At 43.1% G+C, this 21020-nt stretch overlaps 1 protein-coding gene across 3 annotated transcripts in view; it reads right to left on the bottom strand.

Annotated features, from left to right (window-relative positions):
• The window catches only part of DPP10 (dipeptidyl peptidase like 10), a 435086-nt gene that overhangs the window by 232221 nt on the left and 181845 nt on the right, over positions 1-21020 (bottom strand). The window contains exon 1 of one of the 3 annotated variants that reach the window (XM_005487921.4): positions 11274-11728. The exons of 1 other annotated variant lie outside the window; for it this stretch is intronic. In XM_005487921.4, coding sequence (XP_005487978.1) covers positions 11274-11345 — 72 coding nt within the window. In that variant the 5' untranslated portion in view covers positions 11346-11728. Of the gene's footprint in view, positions 1-4863; positions 4981-11273; positions 11729-21020 lie in introns of those variants that run through there. One more of the 3 variants, XM_074547941.1, reaches the window with a different exon arrangement.

Below are 21020 nucleotides of genomic sequence, written 5' to 3'. Positions count from 1 at the left end.
TTGGAAATCAGTAGAATTCCATACTTCAGTCTGCAGCTCTTCAGGAAAAGTTCTCTTTAGCTCAGATATAAGATAACCTATTATTTCTTTCCTATTACAACAAAGATTTACAGTAGCACATAAAAAGGGAAAGGAGGAACTTTCCATCATTGTCAAGCAGCAGAAAGGGGGTGAAAAAAAAGAGAGATGATTGTAATAAAGGTTTGTTTTTGTATCTTGTAGGAGTTCATTTCTATTGACCATCAACAACAGTAAAACTCCCAGAAATTCACTGATCCATCAAGGCATCCCCATCATTCCATCTCCTGTACACTGCATCCCATTACATTTCCTTGGGATGCCACCTTTACCCAAGAGCCAAAAATTTTTGCTTGGGCATCTTTCTGGAAACCATTTTTCATTACAAAACATCAAAAGGTGCAGAGTTCAAAGCTTACCTCAGCATTTCTATCCCAAGGGTTAAATTGCCTGCCTTGAAAAATATGTTCCTTATTTCACTCTCCTTTTTCCTTTTTCCATTTTATGTGCCTATTGTGATATGTATTATGATTTGTGCAAGATCAGACACTTGATTGCAATGCAGAGCAGCACGTGGCAGGGATTTCTCACACTGTGTCTGTTTTCTCCCTTAACTGGTCACAGCCAGAGATTTCCACCACATCCATCCCATCCCTCCTATTTATGTGCCTTGTTTCCAGCAAGCCTGTCCCTGCCCACATTTTAGATGGTGGATGTGCTGAAGTCCTGCTTTTAATGGAAATCCACTACAGTAAAATAGATAACACCATTTCCCTCATTAGGGGAAGTATTTCCATGTAAATGTGACCGTGCCTCATTACTCCATGCTCTACTTGAGCACACTAAGCACAACACAGGCAAAAAAAACCAACCCAGCTCCTCTCAGGTTTGTTGCAATTTGCTGGCAGTTTTGATGTGCTGCTCCTCTCCTCCTTATTACCAGTGCAAGTTCAAGTTCTTAGAAATGATGGAAATGCTTTCACAGTGGTGTGAAAGCAACACTCAGTGCTGGGTCCTCAGCATCCACAGAACACAGAAAAATAGGTGAGTGATTAAGAGTCTCTCCTGCTCAGCTCAGTCACACTGGATTGTGCTGGCAGCAAGAACTGAGGAGGAATTTGCAGCCCAAATCTGCTGGGTTAGATAAACAGGTAATACTAATTCTACCCAAAATCATAGAATTATGCAGATAAAATGCTGCTTTTAGCACCATGAGCCACTTCAGAGATAATCACTGAAAGCTCAACTGGATCATACCCAACATTCCTAGGTATGCTCTTTATTTACCATTTTCCTGGAATAATGGAAGGAGAAGGGATAGTAAAAGAAAATGAGATTAAACTGATTTTTCTAATACAGTCTCCACAAAAATTTGCTCATGTGAGACTCCATTCACAGACACAATCTGTATTGAAACAAACAGAAAATGTTCCACCTGGAATTTCCAGGTTGCAGAGATGGTCTTGAGGGTGAGTAATGACCAAATACCAAAACCCCTCAGGATGTGTTATCCCAGACACCTGTGGGGCTGCTCCACTGGCACAGCAAATACAGACACATGGAAGTGCAACACTTTGGGAGCAGCAACTGCACCCTAAATGATAACCACTGTGACCATTATATTTCATATCATCTCAGGTTCCTGCCTAAAGGGCACAAATCCAAACTCTTAGACAACTACCAACAACACCAACCTTCCTGCCTCTGGATTGTGAGGCTACTCCTAAATCTTGGTGTTTTTCTCAGAAAAGTGCACAAATATCAGTGAGGCACTGTGTTACTAACAGAGCAGCACACGTGAGCCCCTCCCAATGGCATTGCTCAGTAACATTTTTAAAGGCAGTCAGCTTCCCCTAAACGTGCACTGGAGGTCCATCACAGGCAACTCTGACATTTCAAATTCCCAAAACAATAACACAGCTCAAACACTGACATTATTTCTGAAATTGCAGCCTTCAAGGACCTACCTAAATCACACAGAAATTTTGCAACCAGTCAAGAACAGAACAAGGGCTTTTAACCTCCAATTTCGTAATCTCCATTCTCTTTCAAGTTAGTGGAGCCCTTTCAGATGCATCCCTCTATGCAGAGCTAGGAAAAAAATCTCAGTTGCAGAAGATCATATGATCTATAAACCTCCTCTATAAACCCTTTGTTTATGCACTACTATAAACAATCCTTTTGTTTCCTGCTGTCTATTTCAGATTCTGAGTGGTCCTCACGAGCATCTCAGTGAAACTGAGACCTCTCCACCACCTCTAACTCACTTATTCATGTCAGTACATTTCTGTCTTGACTGGGGAGGCAATGAACACTGGTATGTTTGGAAAATAGCAAACAAACACCTACAAACATGTAAGAAACTGGAAAATAGCAAACAAACACCTACAAACATGTAAGAAACTGATCCAGTGTTGCAATGAAAAAAACCAAAGTCATACAATGTAATCGTATCAGGCCTAAGCCAAGTGAAAAAAAGAAACCAAAATCATAGAGCTGCTTTTACATATGACTGTATTGATCAGCTGCTGTATTTGTTAAATTTGTGCAGCAAAGAGAGAACAGCAGAACTGCAAAGCCATACCTGTTAAGTGTTGCAAAAAGGTAGAAAAATTATAAAAGGCCTCATAAAATCAGGCCTGCTCTGTCAGATCAGTGGCCAGCTGGTAAGCTGGCACTTTGAAAGTTGCCGTGTGAAAGCAATCCTGGTGTGAACAGCCCATTAACATAGCAATCTATTCCTAGGTGAAAAACAACTAACACCTGCATAAACATTAAATCTATCCCATGAGAACCAGTGAAGAAAATATATAAACAATTTAAGAATAGGGAGATTTGATGGACAAGTAAAATACTAACCAATTACTAACCAATAAAGTAATTGGCAAGAAAGCTACCAACCAACTGGAGTCACACATGAAGTCTATAAAACTGTATAAAAATGAGTTATGTGAATAAAAAAGGTTTTTTTCCTGCATGAAGAAAATGGAGTCTGGCATGATTTATTCCCATAGTTAAGCACCTGATTTGCACACCTTCTGTATTTTGGGGCATTACATGGGCCAGCTCCAGTCTGATCCCAAGGACCTGATGCCCACTGAGAGCTGGTGCACCCCACAGGTTCTCCTGGAGCACATCAGCTTCCTTCACTTCATCCCAAGGGAATCCAACTCTGAAACTGCTCCAAGGTGCAAGACAAAATTCACCAGGGTCAGTCAGGAAATGCTATCACATGCTTACCCAACTGCAACATCCTGCAGGCCAAGGGACTCTTCTGGAACTGCACTGACTTAAGTCACCGAACTTTTAGAGCAATTACATTTTATTTAGAATTGTTATTAGACCACTGATTTGAGCAGCTCTTCCTTAAGACTCAAAACTGCAGCACACCATCACTCATAATTAGGTGGGCTTATGCTCAAATCCTTGTTCTGAAGAACTCCCCCAATATATCTTAAATGCTTTGATTTAGCCAGGCTCTGAAGCCTTAGGATGGAGAAGGGGGAAAGGAGGTCAGCAGTCTCTGCACTGCCAGGGGCAGAGAGAACAAACACTGGGGATGAATGATCACTCACACTGGCAGCGTTTGATTTACTTTCTTGCACTTGCCCAGCACTTCAAGCAAGTTTTCCCATTGGCAGTTGGAATTCTCTCCATATTCTCAAAAATAAAACTTCAATATTGGCCTGCTTTGTTTTTTTTGGAAAGCTACAAAATGCTTTTCTTTCCTCCCTAAAGAAACTGCAAATTGCAAATACTGCCCCAGGCAGTCTAAAATATGCCCCCAAAAGCTTTTATAGAATCATTATTTTCCTTAAATTATAACATTGTTTAATACTCCCTAATTGATTTTCTTAGGCAATATCCTCCAAACGCCAGAGGGGTTTTATCTTATCTATTTTATCTTGGAACCGGTCAAAACTATTTACAGATTCTCTACATAAATAACACATAATAAGTTATGTGGCTGTTGCCAGCAGTGTTAAGAAAGATTAAGAAAAGGTCTCTTAGCTTCAGCCTCAGATCTGTAGGTCATCCAATGTCCTTCCTAATGGATAAATACAGTAATTTATCATCATCAGTCACCATCAGCATTGTTCTTTTTACTATCATATATTCACAGACATCATTCGATGCAGCTGAGTGAAGCGGAAAAGAAGTGCATGATTAAAGTGGAAAGGGACAGAGTTTGAAACATCTGAGATTTTGTGACTAATGCATGCACTTGAAATATGACACAGGTCCTGTAAGACTCACAAAGACAGTGCCAACAAGTTACAGGTACCCGCTGGCAGGACACAGGCAGACGTGGCAGCAGGTGAGACTACCTGTGTCTTGAGATGCAATGCTAAAGAAAGTAAAATATGTGAAATGCAAATTTGCACACCTACAAGTCCTTCCATAGGTCAGAAAAATTTCAAAATTCTATTAGTTATAAAAAAAAAAAAGTCAAAACAACACAACGAAACACAACAACAATGATACCCCCTCTAGGGATCATTTATTGCATTATTTACTATCACCACGGAAAGAGAGTCTGTGGTCACATTTGTGTGCCACTAACATATGCATATGATATCCAAATGCCTCCAAGTTATTAAAAAGTGCTAAAATTATGGGTTTCAATTTTGAGAATAACATGAAACAGCATCACTGTTTGCTTTGAAGCCCCAAACTGCCTTTCCAATCAGCATTTTGCAACCTATGTATCTTGCTACTGCACAAGAACATAATTTTGTTTTCAGTGGTACTTATAGGGCATTATTGATCAAAATGCTTAGGCAGAGCCACGAACTGAAAATCAATCCTAAACAGTCCTATCCCATTCCACGGTTAGCTACTCACGCGACCCCTAACGCTGGAGCCATATCCCATATCACCGGCAGGTGGTCTCACGGGGGTTCGCCCCATCCACATTCAGGAATTGCTGATGATGCTGTGCGCCAGGTTACTCATTAATCCAAAAGCAATCCTGGTGGATTCTTCTGTTTGAAGTTTGGTAAGCAGGGCAAACAGGAAAGAGAGATAGGGATAGGGGAATTGACGAGCTAAGCATGTTCAGAGCCAACAATGTCAAACTGACCCTAAGAGCCTTGCCAAGCCATGGGGACCAAGCCAAGTACACCGGGAATTGGCCATATTAGGATAGGAGTTCAAAGGTTTAAAGAGGAAGACTCATCAGGAGACCCCTGCCAATGATGAAGGCAACCGGAACGGCCACTAAAATGATCCTCAAAAGGGATGTCTCCGCCCACGCTCCGCCTACACCATGCCTCTTATGAATATGCATGCAAAGACATGATTATGTATGTGATATGATGTAACCCTGCACCCAAAACTGTATAAAAAGCCTGCTTCTGTTATGAGATATTCAGAAATCCCTTTTGTGATTTCTCCGACGCGTCGTAATAAAATACCTCCTGTCTATGCTGACTTAAATAGAGTCTCTTAGGCAGTTATTCTGGCCTTTTGGGGCAAAATTCGGCATCAGCTTAAAGAGTTCCTCCCTCTTGTTAATTGTCAAAATAGTTTGCCAGAAGCAATACTTTCAATTGGAAGATGCTGGAAAAAAACACAGATAGGGTTTCTAAAAATAGCTAATACAATAGGTATGTTCAAATATCTGAGGCTACTATGTAACCTACAGCATGCCTGCAATTCTTTCTAACACAGAAGAGCCAAAAAGATTGCTCTGTTTTACAGTTTTTGATTTACTGCATTAGGTAATCCCTTTAATCCACCTGCAAGCAGAGGGCTCTGCACGCAGGAAATTCAGGTGCTGTATGACGCTGCCCAGGTTCCCACATGCTGTTCTGCAAGCAAGGCACACTGCAAAAAGGCATGGGAACCATGAGGGGAGGGTACCATGAGCAAGAGAGCATCAGCATGACCACCCCGCCCTGTGTCCATCAGAAGAGATAATTTGTGTTTGTGCCCCAGGGCAGAGGCTGGATAAAGGACTGGAAGGGTCTTGGTGAAGTTTTCTGCATTAGGAAAGTGAGTTTCTGACCCTTGTTGGACACTCATCACTTGTGAATTTGAGGGGTACAGAGAAATACCCCCATGTGTGTGGTGGTGTTCACAGGGGTCCCAGGATGAGGGAAGAGATGAAAATCTTGACTCCCTGTTTCAGAAGGCTGATGTACTATTTTATGATATATATATATTATATTAAAACTATACTAAAAGAATAGAAGAAAGGATTTCATCAGAAGGCTTAAAAGGAAAGGAATGGAATGGTAATAAAAGCTCCTGACTCCCAGAATCAAAGATGCACCTGTTGCATTCCACAGCAGCAGATAACTATTTTGTTTTTCTTCTCCTCTGAGGCTTCTCAGTTTCTCAGGAGAAAAACCCTGGCAAAGGGATTTTTCAGAAAATATCATAACTACACATGTGCTCTGCAGACACTGAAACACTTGTGTGGCTCAAGCTCCCTGAGATTGTGCACACACTCAGAGCAGGTACCAGGTGTCACAGACAATGATGCTCCTCAATTACCAATCAGGAACATCTCACCAAAACCAGATCCTGCTCACCCCTGCCCCGTGGAGCTCAGAGCAGAAGACAAGAACTGCAGTGAAGGTGGAAGACAAGCTTCAGGCTTTTTGTGCCAATCACCAGCATCAGTACACGGCTGAACTACATGGAAACAGTCACAGGCAAAGAGAAAGGGAGTAAAGGCCACATGTACTATCTGAAAGATGACACATCTGTGCCTTCCTCTAGAATCTGAATCCTGAGCAACATTACAAACCACCACAGGTAACACATTTTCCTATGAGCTTCTTGTGAAGCTGGTCACACAGTCAACAGGTACTGCAAGCCTGTCATCCCCCTTCTGGATCCAGCAAAGATACAGTGGGGCCTCTGTAGGATGTAGTGACAAGAGTTTAAAAGTTTATGTTAATATTCAAAAAATAACTCTTTATGAAATATTCAGGGCATAATAATGTAACCTTATTTTACCACTACTACTGTCTTTTCTTACCTACTGCATGTGACATGGTGTTGAACCTTGTTGAAAGCAGAAAGTTGGGTAAAGCACCACAACAAAGCAAGGTAAAAGTTCCACCAGGCTGGTAAGCAGGAAAAATGCAAAGTCACTTTGGATTACTCACTACAATTGGATTTCTTATTTCAGCCTGAAGCCAGCTCTGCACACAAGCAGGAGGAGGAGACATGAATTTGGCCACCTGATTGAATCTTTCCAGGACTGGAACTGTTGTGTGTATGTGATTAAGAGTTCAAGTTTCCTCCTGACCCACCAAGCTCAAACTGACCCTACTGGGGCAAGGGAGAGCCCTTTCACCTTAATAAAACCTCATTAAGGTGAATATTGCTCTGGACAGACACAGCCATCCATCAGTGTTTTTTCTACTACAAGATCAGTCCAGTTTTGGGAAAAGACAAAAAGCAATGAAGAAAGACATTAAAAAAAATATTTTGGCTTTAGTGACTGAGAAAAAATAAAATGCAGATAATTGTCTTTTATTGAGATGTATTTTTAGAATGTGCCACTTGTCTGATGACCACCAAAACTGGTCCTGAGACAGAAAAAGTCAACTCCTGAAATCAAGACAGTCAATAAAACAGTAGTCAGTTGTCCTTGGTTTTTCACTAAACATGTAATTTAAATGCTTACCAAATAATGTCCCGATTTAGTACAACACATCTGGTTTGACTTTGCCTGTTTTAAAGAAAAATGATGTAGTAGATTCTAAAATTATATACAGTAAAAAATCTGTAAAAAAAGAAAACAAACAAAACAAACAAAAAAAAACCAAACAAAACCCAAAAATCAAAACAAAACCAAATAAACAACAACAAAAAACACCACTTTTTTTCTGCTTTAAAATCAATTTTAAAAAGACATCAGGTTGAGAGTAAAAGAGGCTCAGGAGAAAATTATAAATTTCAAAGGTCTGTCTTCTGCACACACAAAGAACAGCAAGCAGCACCAGGTGGTGCAGATCATCTGGCTTCTTGTAAACAGACTGAAGCCTCACAAAGGTAATACCTAGAGGAATTATCTCAGTTTTTCATCTGCAAAGACAGAAACATTCATCACCTAGCAAGTCATTCAGGTACATTATGTTTTTCAAATATGTTGTGTCCACTGACTACCAAACTGTTGTGCCTTCTTAAAAAGATCACTAAACATCATTGTCCAAGACCCCAAGACAGTTCTTAAGAGCTACAAGATGAAAAACACTCATTTTTGTCCTCTAAGGGGAACTGAAGGAGCCACATTAACTTCTGTCACAGCACTGAGCACTTGGATAGAGCATTCCAGAAATACAGATAATTTACAGCTATTTTCCTTTCTGCAGATATATCACCTGAATGTAAAACTGTAATTTTTGCAATAAATATGACTCATCATTCAGCAGCGAGGTGAAAATAAATCTGGCTAATTTATCAAACCCAATGCCAGAACATCATTAGCACTGTTAATGGAAGTTGTTATTGGATGCCTTGTCCCAGGGGAGCCTTGGTCTAAAAGTACTATGAGAGGAAGTGTTGGATATGAAATTGTATCCAATTATTCATAAGGTGATGGCTGTGGATGCTTCAGTCAGTCAATCCAAGTTTTATTTAAACTAGCCTGCCGTGATCTGAAATCCCATCTTGGGTCACAAGCCTATACATTTACCAGAAATGCTTCACCTTTGGTATGACTGCTCTCAGAAAAGTCTTTGGGATCAAGGAAGAGATTTACACTTAGAAGATCTTGGTACAACTCATCCTTTCTAGGACTTTCTACTTCTCCACCAGAAAAGATGCACTGGTTGTGCTGCCTCAGGAAACCCTTCTGAGAGCAGACACCTCCTTGTTATAAATAGGTCAATAAACTCCAGGTGTCAAATGCAAAGACACTACAAATTCACACGAGCTCACTAACATGCAATGTGAAATGTGAGTACACACAGATGGATTTATTGAAGGCCTCAAGAAGGATGCATTGTCCATATGAGCAAGCCCATGAGAATGCTGAGGGGTGTGGAAGAGCAGAGTGAACATTTGAACCCCTTTTCTTCTTCCCCCCATGCTCACCACAGCACCAACTCTGCACTGCAACCCTGAAAAGCCAACAAAAAGCTTTGAAACTGTAATATTCTTTGTCAGGATCACAGCCACATCCCAGTGCTGCACTAAGGATGGTTTCCAGCACAAACCTGAAGTCAGACACAGCCTCTGGTCCAGCCCTGCCCAGGGCTGAGCGTGTCCCATGGATCTTGGCTGCTGCAGAGGTGCATGGATGGACATCCACAATCCTGGCCTCATTCTGCACAGAGCCCACTGCAGGATTCACACCTCTGTGCTTATGGTGGACATTCAACCCATAGAAAGACTTGCTATCCACTAAAAGCAACATTTTGCATGCCATAATGTCCCTGGCACTTAAGACAACAGGCAACCAAAGCTGATTCAACATCAACTCTAATCAAGAAAAGCAAACTTGGTCTGAAAAACGCAATCCAAATATACAGCACTTCCCACCTACACTTCATTCAGCCAGGCCCACAGACAAACCAGTGGCTGCCACATCCACCACTGAGAGAGGCTGAAACTCCAGAGCACTCAGGCAGTCATATTTCTATATTTAGGATTAAACTCTTAATATTTAGTGTGCTTTAAATTGATATCTTACTGCTGTTCCTCATTACAACCTAAAAAAGGAGTCAAACTGGTAATTTTTTTCATACAATATTAATCCTGCTTTGAAAAGATTTCCACCTCCAACAACAATTGCCAATTCAACACCTCTGAATTGAATATAAAGAAATAGAGATTGGTTAAGTTCAAGTACTTTTTATTACATCTAATAGCAGTATCCCTCTAAAGGAAAACAATGTCCTTGAAATTTATGAGCTCCATGAACCTCTGAGCCTATTTAAAATGATCTTCACTTTTCCATAAATTCCACTATTTAAGCACTGGAGGAAGTTATCCGTCTATTTCAGATCATGTAACTTAGGCAATTAATTTATTCAAGAAGGATCAAATGGATTATTTTACCAGCATTACACGAAAATGTGCCATAGTGCATACATTTTTGAGCAGGGAGCAGAGCATAAATTTATTTAAATGAATGGGTTCAGTGATTCTGGACAGAGTCCTCAGATCTGAGCGTGCAGCCTGGCTGTGCTTGCAGGACTGGGTACCGGGGCTGGCTAAAGCAGATCTGAGCCCAGCAGCTTCCACGGCTGGCGCTTTTCACCCAATGCCAGTGTGCCGAAGGAAAGCTCAGCTTTGGATGGATGTGGCAAAGAATGAAAACGTGAAATGCAGCTGCCCACGTCCTGCCAGCCCGTTCAGCGAGCCGGAGTTCCGAACCAAAAGCGGCGCGCACGGACAATGTGATGATGTGCAAAAACCCCTCCGCTGGAGTTGGCGTATTTTCCTGGGGGAGAGGGAGAGCTGAGCGCTGCCGGGGGGCTCTACCGCCAGTACCGAGGGCAGGAGCGGTGCTCCGGCTCCGGCGCGACCCCCGCCCGCCCCGGCTGCCGGCGGCTCCCCCGGGCACAGCCCCATCCCTCCCGGCGCCTTAGATCCCGCCGCCCGGGAGCATCGGGCGTAGCGATCTGGTGATGAAAACTTCGATTTTGTGAGGATGACATCCAAGTTCGGCTGCTCGCCGGTACTATGTCTCATACGCCGCCCGAGACTCGAGGCGAGCCGGTGCCGCGAGACACCGGTACCGAGAGCATCCCGCCAGCCCCAGCCCCGCCGGCCCACGGGGCGGCACCGCCGGGCCAAGGGACGTGACCGCCGCCCGGCCGCTGCCAGAATCCCCCCGGGAAACCTCCCCGGCCTTGGGGCCGCTCCGTGCGGAGCGGGTGGCGATGAGGAGCGCCCCGCACCGCCGGCCAGCCCGGGCGCTCCCGCGGTGCCACCGCGGCTCCAGCGGCCGGGGCAGCATCCCCCGCACCGAGCGGCTCCCCCGGCGCAACTCGCGGGGAAGCGGAGCGCAAACTCCTGCGGGAGCCGCTGCTCACCGACATCCCAGCCCCGATGCGGGTCCGGACCGGGCTGGGTCCCCTCCGGGCGGCCCCAGCGCATTCCCGAGGCAGCTCCGCGGGGCTCCCGGTTCCCCCCGGCCGAACCGCCCCGAGGGCGCCCGTGTCCCCCGTCTCCCTCCCGCACACTTTTCTCCAGCTCCGCACAACTTCTCCGGGACGGCGGCCGCCCCCTCCCCGTCCATGCCCGTCCATCCCCGGCCCCTCGGCGCCTCCCGCCGCGGGTCGCACCTGGTCGGGCTGCGGCGGCGGCGGGTTCCCCCTGCCGCCCGGGTGCGCCGGCTGCTCCTTCATGGCTGTCATCGCAGGGGCTCGGCGCGGCGCCTCTCACTGCTGCTGCGGCCCCGGGCACCCCTCCCTCGGCGCCAGCCGCATGACACCAGCCTCCCCTGGAAGTGGCGCGGCGGAGGAGGAGGAGGAGAAAGAGGAGGACGGGCGGGGGGCGCGGAGCCGCCGCCGCGGTAGCGCCGCTACCGCAGTGCCCGGCGCGCCGGAGCTCAGGGGGCGCCCGGCCCCGCCGTGCCCCGCACCGGGGGCGGCCGCGCAGCAGCGCCGGGCACCGCGGCCGCGGAGCGCCCCGAGCGGGCACGCTGCGCCCGCCCGCCCCGCTCCCCCCGCTCCGCCCGCGTGGGCCGGCCCGCCGCCGCCAGCAGGTGTCACAGCCGCTCCCGCCGGCCCGGGAGAGACCATCCGCGCCCCCGCCACGGGGGCGTCGCTGCCGGCTGCGGCCGCGCCGCCGAGACCGCCCCGCGACCGCCCCGCCGGGACCGACCCCGCCGCTGCTGCTGGAAACACCAGAGGGGATAAAGGGGAGGAAAGGGTGAAGGAGCCCGGCTACGCTGCTCGCTTGCTGAAACGCTTCTGGTGCCAGGGAGCGCCGGACTCGCCGGCAGGGCAGGAGCTGCCCCGCCGCTGTCCAGCCCCGCCAGGCGTTTCAGCAGTCAGCGGCCAAAGGCGCATCCCCGGCTCTGCCGGAAGGAATGTTGCCAGCCCCGGACCGGGAGGCTCGGCATGGGGCATCACAACCCTGGTTTGCACCAAGACACTCATCTTGGGAAGCCCAAGGTTTTGAAAGGGGGTCCAACGACCGTTTCAGCTGAACTCAGCACAGGAGATCCTGATATGGGAACTGGGAAAAAAGGGAACATCAGGGAAGACCATAGGGATCCAGTTTACCCTGTGTCCATATCATCAGGTAGCTTCAATAGGTGTTCTATTCAAGGATGAATGAAGGAGACCATCTCCAATTTGACTCTAACCATCAAGAAATAAATAGCTGAACTGTAAAGACAGATGCTGACTCAAGACATAGTGAACACAAGTCTTTGTAAGAGAAAAGAACCTCAAACCCAGGCAGGTGGAACACCCAGGCTTGGGCTGGGCTGCCTGGTAATTCAGGCTGGTTTCAAGCCCCATGACTCAGGGGGATGCAGAACACAGGACTGTGTCCAAACAGGAGATGGAGCACTGGGATGAGAACGAGTGGCTGGCAGGAGAGAGCCCCAGCATTGCCAGTCAGCCTGGGTCTCGGGAGGCTGAGAGGTAGAAGGAAAGCTGTCAGCACACAGTGAGAGGAGCTTTTGATCATTTTTAATATATTTTTCATCAAACCTTACAAGAAAGGTCGATTCTGACTGGATGGTGAGCATAATTAATAGCAGTGACAGAGATCTAAGATTTCAGCCTGTGGTGGGAGCTGTTTAAAAGGGACAGGAAGATGACATGGGACTGAGGAACTACACACCAGGCAGCCACAGAATAGAGAACTGAGTGTTTCCACCTTCCACTACCACCCATTGCTGTGTTGACTCTTCCACCAGTCAAGAGGCACAAAAAACCCTAAGGAAATTAACTTTGCAAGCATCTAGACAAAAACTAGATGATGACTAATAGCCAGCATTAATTTGTCAAGAGTTTATCACGTCAAACAAACCTAATTTCTTTACTTAACAGGCTAACAAGTCTGTCAGCAGGAGAGCAGTGAATGTCACCTAGATTGACTCACAGGGGCTTCCAGCAGAGTCTTCCAGGACAGTTTCATCTGGCAGAGAATAATATCATCTAAATAAAACTAAAATATCCACAAAACTATTTTTCCAGCATCATTTTCATTTGCTCCTGCCAGTGCTGGCAGGGCAGCTGTTGAATACAGGAGCCAAGGCCAGGGGGTGCACAGCAGCACAGACATGTAGCCAGGAGAATCAGAAGTGTGGCAAGCACATGTTCTAAAGGAAAACAGTAAATTACCTGGATTGGTTAGTCTAAAGGAAAGAAAACTGGGAGCTGATGTGGAAACTATGTTCAAATGCTTAAAAAGTGCTACCAAAGAATGAAAATAATCTTGATTATTGTCTAAATGTCTCTCTGGAGAAATATGAGTACAATTGGTGATGCCTGGAGTAGGAGAACTGTCTAAAATAACTGATTCAATTTCTTCTTGTTGCTGACTTTATGATCCCTCTCCAGCAAAACACTGAGGGCCACCACAGCCCCCTGCATGAGACCCAAGTACAAGACTGTTCTCACTACACAGCTGCTTTCTCTCAGCTCAGGAATCAGCATCAGAATCCTGAGTTCCTGTGCTTCTATTGACCCCATCTCTTCCCTTACATGTCTATTTATCTCCCTTTTACATATCTATTTTCTCTCTTATAATTCATTATTTCCCATCCCAGCTGCTCTCAGCCCTGCCCCTTTACTTCCTTGCCCTCTGCTGCTGTCTCATTTTATTTTAACATTTGCACCATGCAAAGAAAAAGCAAAAAGGGCAGCAAAGGTGGCATCCTGTGCACTCCCATGCCGATTGCCCTGCTTTACTTCCACAGAGCAGCCTTCATTGCCTTCATTTTGGCTGCATTCTGTTGGACCTGGGGTCTTGTTTGCTCTGAGCAATGTGAGAGACTCAGATTTTGCCTGTGGCCTCTAGGTGCTACAGTAATACAAATAATAAGTCTTAGAAGCAGACATGTTCTGATTCATGCTGTTTATGGCACAGGTCTATTGCTACTCAGCTAATTATTGGGCCCTCATCAAAGCTGAAGAATTCTAATGATTTAGGGTTTGAATAGGCATGTTTCAATCAAGATTACTCCCAGCTTGTTTTCAATAAGACCCATTGTGATGGAGTTCCACTGTTAATCAAGAAGGAAAAAGACATCAGCAGTCATTTAGCTGAAGTTTGGTTATTCATCAACAATATATTCACTGTGAGGTTTTATCACTCTAATGGATTGAGATATGCAGCACAAGCTTCACAGAGGTTGTGCATGCTGGATTGGGTTTTCATAAATAAATTAGAATTATGGGGGAAAAAAGTATTTTTGGGGAAAGACTTTGGGAATCGGCTATATACACAATTATTCTTATAAAGCTTCCTAAAACCAAGGCTAATACTCTTATTTACAGCACTCATTCTTACCTTTCATCAATAATTCTGAATGTTGGTTCATTGGTTTATAGTATTGATGCTTTGGTGATATTTAATTAATTCACCAGTTTTCACTAATGCCCTCATCAATTTTTATTTAGGACTTTTTTTGCAAATTACTGCTTAAAAGTCATTTGCCTGGGCTGTTTAAAGGAACAGACATTTTTCAGCCATTAATAGGACATATCATTGAATCTGGAGCCTGGTACTAAAACTGCTGCCACATGGGTGAAGCAATTAAGTTGTATGGTGTTTATGGTGGTCCCTGTACCATTTTCACCCAAACACCTCATGGTATCACCGGGGAAAGCACCTAAGCCTTGGTTAAAATAGCTGCAGAAAGCCATAGAATTATGGTCTGAATCAGTTCTTTTACATTAATCCACCTTTCAATGGCAATTTTATCTTTGTAACTTCTCCATCTTCACACATGAGATTTGGGTGCATGAGTCAAAACACAACATGATTATTTTATCTTCCACATAAGCTGAAAATCAGCTCCATCAGAGCATTATCCAATCATTGCAGCTTGCAGCACACCATGACTCAACCACACATATGTTCTGTTGACACAGCAGACTAATGTGCAGTAAAAATTTTGGACAGAAAGCCAGAAAACTGTTTAAAAAGTAAAGGGGCCAGACATATGTGCAAAAAGAAAACAGCACAGGCTGCCACATGCAAGGGCAATTGTCGCTTATGTCCCTGAAGGAAGCCTGGTGGGGTTTCACTCTCCTGGCCTGTCACCCTTCAGGTGATGTTGGTGCCCAGGTGCCAAAGGCTGCCCAGGTGTGCCAGGTGTTAATCCCTGCAGAGCCCTGGGACAGGGGCTGGGAGCTGCAGGACAGACAGAAAACCTGGTGATGATAAAGCCCTGGTGATGAAGAGATTTCACTGCCCTGTGTCAGCAGATGCTGCTCTGTAGCTTCCACCACAAAGAAGAGGAGTGTTACTGGCACAGTGCAGGTCCTGGCCCTTCCTCTGGCTGAGAGCTTGGGGTTCTGCTGCTTCTCCAGAGGTGGAGTTTCAAAGAACAAACCTGCACCAGTTTGGTTTTCTGTGTTTTATACGGCTCTCTTTACTGTGCAATTGCAGTGAAGGTGTAAATACTTCCTATTTATAAGCATTCCCATAAAAATAAGAAGCCACTTTTACCCTTTACATCTGGCTGAGCCACTCCTACAAAGAGTGTCTGGGTTTTTTTATGATCAAGTCAATTGGTAGAGCACCAAGTCAGGCAGAGTCCAAGAAGAGTTTAGACAATCCCCTCAATCCCTTAGAGCACTCAGTGTGACTCCTGGGGATGGTTCATGAAGGGCCAGCAGATGGATTTCATCATCCTTGTGGGTCCCTCCCCACTGAGCTTATTCTGTCATTCTGTCATTCTGTAGTTGAGATTAAGACTGCCAATCACATCTAGCCAAGATGTTCAGCACTCAGGCTCTTAAAACTGAGGGGAAAAGACTCTCATCACATCTCCCACAGCCTCTGTGCAGTCCAGCTGATGACTTTATGAAAGCTGCAAGGTCATGGCTTGAGTGCTTGTCGATAGCTTTTTCAAATCAAATCTTATGAATAAACTCTGATTATGGATCTCTGATTCATTTTAAAGCTCTGGCAACCAAGCTAAAAGAAATCCTTGAAATTATAAAGGTGAATTTAAAAATCAAACTAATGTCACCAAAACCCAAGAAAAGTTAAGATGATTGTTCCTCACTTGTGTTTGAAGTGGATTTGTGGGCTTGCAAAAACTAAAGATAGTCCTCCAGAAGAAAACCACTCTGAGTCACATAAAGCTGAAAAACAGACAGATTGTGGTTTTGCACAGAATGCTTTTTAAATTATGACATTAAATAACTGAATATTTGAACTTTGCTTCTTAAGAAATTCTTTGATAGAGGGAAAATTCCAGGCACCTTCTGTATTTAGAAACACATTTCATTCTAACACCTGCTTCAGTGAAAAGCTATTTTCTTTGTGAATAAATTGTACTCATGTTTTTCTCTCCTTGTCTTGTTTTAGATAAAACAATCAATGCAAACACTGAGTTAATACAAATAAATGCAAATATATTCCAGCAGGAAAGTTACAAGACTTATTAAAATACACATGCAAATATGTCAATGAAAGTACAGAGAACAAGACCAAGTACAGACAAAAATAACTCTCATTATCCAACAAACAGCATATTCTAGCAATAGTTCAAAGTTCAAAGGGCAGGCTTGACCTACTCCCAAATTCTCCATGGGCCAACTCTATCCAAATGTATTAATGGAGTTTAAATCCTAATGGCAACTTCCAGCAAAAGATCCAGACCTCACAAGCAGTTCACTAACATGAAAAAGCTATAATATAAATAATAATATAATATAATATAATATAATATAATATAATATAATATAATATAATATAATATAATATAATATAATATAATATAATGTAATGTAATGTAATGTAATGTAATGTAATGTAATGTAATGTAATGTAATATAATATAATACTACTCATGCTTATCACTAACACTACTTCCACTGAAGAAAGCAGTCATACAAATCATAGAATAGGCTGGGAAGAGGCAAGACTAGATCTTAGATTTTGAAACATGCATTTCCCATACTCTGACCATTGTGGGTGTATCTTTAACTGGGCAAAAGTTACTCTAAGAGCTCCTCACCCATGGTAATCTGTTACAGCAGAGTTTGTGTGTAAAAGCTTTCAGCTTACTTTGTAACTCTTAAGAAGACACACCTGAAACTGAGGGAGAAAATAGTACAATTTGTAGTCAAGACCAGCCTGTACAGTTAAAAAAAAAAAAGGTTCACACCTTTAAAATACTCCTAATGAATATTTCTAGTAAAATATATGAATTCAGAAATACTGTGTAACCATATATTTTCAAATGTGTCAACATTTTACAGATTAAATAAATTCAAATTTGGTCAACAAATGACTGGCCTGGGAACTCAGAATTCTCCTTTTAACCTATTAATATAGGTACACATCAGAAATGTGTCTAGAAAAAGCAAAAGATCACTAGAGCAGCCTCATGGTTAAAACCGCAAATGAGAGGCTGATTTCTTTTTCTCCTTGATGGTTGTCACACAGCTGTTCCTCAAAGAACTTCATCTGCATGGATATTCTTTAACAGCAAATGGTTCCCTAAGGATCCCCTATCAGTGGTGAACAACTGATAAAGAACTGAGATTAATATGCAGGCCCAGGTTATGACCTGAATCACAGCTCACAAAAATGCAATTGGCCTATTCAGGAATCCAAGATCTCCTTGCTGCTCCTGGAAGACTTGTCAGAGTCACAGATATTTATTTAACCATGAGGGATGCAGGAAGCAAGTGGGATGTTAAACACAGCCTCTACAGATTAGGCACTTACTACTAAAAATCACCCAGATTGAATGCTTAAATTCATTTGAGCCAGAGAGAAAACATCCTAATACCAGTAGAAATTATTATCTTCTCCTATTCTAAAATCTTGTAAAAGTCAATATAATTCCTCTGACTCTTTTGATCAAAATTCATTTTTGTAGGCTGATTTTCCTCTGAAGTATTTTCCATCCAGCTCCAATTCACTCTACAAGTAAACCAACAACCCTCATGATGCTGACAGGGATTAAACACCAAATTTCTGTTGAGAATTGTTTTCCTTTGAAACAGAGATATTACTACATGCACTTACATTATGCTGAAAATTACAAAAATATTCTAACATTGCACACTTTGGGTTTAAAAATGACAACTTCACTGGCCACCATAATTCTAGGATGCTTTAAAACACTGAGAGGAAACAGTGGAGAACAGCAGTGCTTGTTCTCTGTTCATTACCCTTAATTCTGATTAGCAGTCACTGGATAGAGCAGATCTTAGCATCCCACAAGACTTATGACTACATAAAAGGGAAGGAGAAGAGGTTTTGTGTAAAACTGGACAACTGAGCTTTTTTCCATGCTGTTAGTGCAATATGAAATGGGGCTGCCACAGAACTTTGTGCTAAGAGCCTGCTCATCACTGCAGATGTTACATAATGAAAGGCATCAGACAGTTGTACAGTAATACATGCATCCATTATCCAAGATTTGTGTAATACCTTTTCCTTCCCAAAGGATCTGAAAATGTTTTACAAACTGATATACAAATTATCCACACAGAAAGCTATTCATCCATCAAGGAAACACAACTACAGCCCAAGGCAAAGCAAAACAACTATGTGAATACATACCAAAAAAAAACTTTAGTAAATGAAGGAAGTATTCTCCAGTCAAGGCTGTGAGGAAAATATTAAGTATACAATATGTGAATATAAAAGAATTAGAAGGAATTTTGCTTTTATAATGCAAAATCTTCAATAAAATACTGTAAGATCTCTCTTGGACATTGGCAATTGCAACATTAAGTAAAATAAGCAAATATTTAAGAATATTAAGTATAGCAATAAGTTCTAAGACTTATAGTTCTATTGACTATTATTATTATTTATGTCTTCCTTCATGTTTCCAAATACTGTTGCTAGATTTAAGAAAAAAATCTATTGATGTAGTCTATCCCAGAAACAGAAGTATCTAGAAAAGAGAGGAATAATTAGGAGAAGACAGTACCTTACTCAGCAATAGTCTGCCCAATTCCTATCAGCACAAGTTAATGCAACCAAGTGTTTCCAAAATAAAAAGCATCACCCCACATGAACCCAGCATTTAGACTGCATTATGGCTGAACTCTCATTTCAGTCCCACGTGTGATTATGGTGACCAGACATTTCATTTGGATCTTATTCTGAGACTTTTCAGCTTGGCAGTCACTTCAGTTCAATGAAGAAGGTGGCAGAGACACTTGAGGGTACTCGAAGTCATGGAGTGTGATTTGAGGCAAAGGAGAGCTCTTTCCCTTTCAGTACTGGTACCAAGAATCTCTAATTAGAAGCAAAGTGTGCAAGGAAAAATGCAGGCAGTGGGAAAATAATCCAGCTGAAGACTGAGAAGGAGGCATTGAGAAGTGTTACAGAAAGTTCGGGATTATTTTTAACTTTGAGAACTGGGCACAAACCTCAGAATTCTCAAGTGTGCTGACAGTGTCCTCTCAGGAGACTTACACAGAATCACATATTGACACACAGATACTTTGATTCCAAATAAATACCTAAAACCCAGCCTCAGCACCATTACTCATCTGGGAGCTACATTCAGAAACCCTCTTGAGGCTTTTGACAGGCTATTGGGCAGGAGAGGCAGATAAAGAATTGCTGATGCTTCTAACCCTGGAGAATCCAGGAGGTTTGAGAAAAATAAAATGCTATTAAGGAGAAGAACTATCCTTCACATTGCACCCCTAAGCTAGGCTGGTAGAGTGAAAAAAATCACAGAGATGGGCAAAAAAAGGGGATATTATGAAAGTCTGAAATTCTCAGGTCAGCTATTTGCTTGGGAAATTAAAGCAGAATTATAGGAAAGGAAAAAAGGGAACCTCCATTTAAGTATCTAAGGTAGTGATATGTAAATGTCATGAAAATGACAAACAGCTGTAAGAGGCTGAAATTTTTGCACAAGGTCAGTAATGGAAGCAGCACTAGAGCATTAATGGGATGTGCTGTGGAACTGGGATTTTGCTGTAAAAGGGCAATAAATTGTGCAAAAGGAGCAGGACAAGGGAAGGGGAGGTGTTGCCTCTGTATCAATAACACCTCTGCTGGTTCTGAAGTCTGCAGCCCCATCAGCCAGAGGGAATTAATGTCTCCTTGAATGACTGCATAAAGATAAAGGGAACCACAACCAGGGGTGCTGTACTGCAGGGACTCATTCTTTCCCTCTTTAACCTTGAAAATCAAGCACAAGCCCCAGGCTCCACAAACATCCTGAGATTCATGTCTATGTATTGATGGGAGCAATGTGCAGATGCACCCTCAGGATGGATCAGGCAGCAGGAAGGATTTTTATTATACAGTTTATGTCAACTTTCTGAACACAACAGGGACTGTATTTTGTCTTCCAAAAGAAAGGAGAAACGACCAGGGAAATAGAAGGAACATAAAAGAACTGGTTAAGAATCTCAAGTTGTAAAGTTATTCCAATGAGAAGATTAGGGAAAAAAATGAGAGAAAGGTGAAAGAGAGAAGTCTTCTGCAAAAGCAAACCTCAAAAGAAGAAGGAGAAAAGGAATAAGGCTGATGTTTCCAATACTCCTGTCACACAAAAAAAACCTGAGTCTAGATACTTAACTATATGCTCCCAAATTATGAAGACAAGAACATGTAAATAAAAATATAAAGGAAGTAAACAAATAGATAAATCAACAATCCAATCAACAAATCAATTTCACTCAGAAATATTTGAGGCTTCAGCCATCTCTGAACTATTTAAGAGAAATCTCTGAGAAGTTCAAAAAGACTGGGTAATTCTGGTGGATTGGAGAATGGCAAAAACTCTAAGGAAGGATTGAATAAAGTTCACACAAGCAGCTTAGTTGTTAGGTCTCAAAAAAGAAAAAACTATATACCTAAAAAACTTAGGTTTATAGACAATAAGGTGACAAAAAAAAGCCAGCATT

This window comes from Zonotrichia albicollis, chromosome 10 (assembly GCF_047830755.1).
Source record: "Zonotrichia albicollis isolate bZonAlb1 chromosome 10, bZonAlb1.hap1, whole genome shotgun sequence".
In the NCBI taxonomy this organism is placed as follows: domain Eukaryota; kingdom Metazoa; phylum Chordata; class Aves; order Passeriformes; family Passerellidae; genus Zonotrichia; species Zonotrichia albicollis.
Note: the sequence above shows the minus strand (reverse complement) of the source record. Positions and strands in the feature narration are given on the sequence as shown.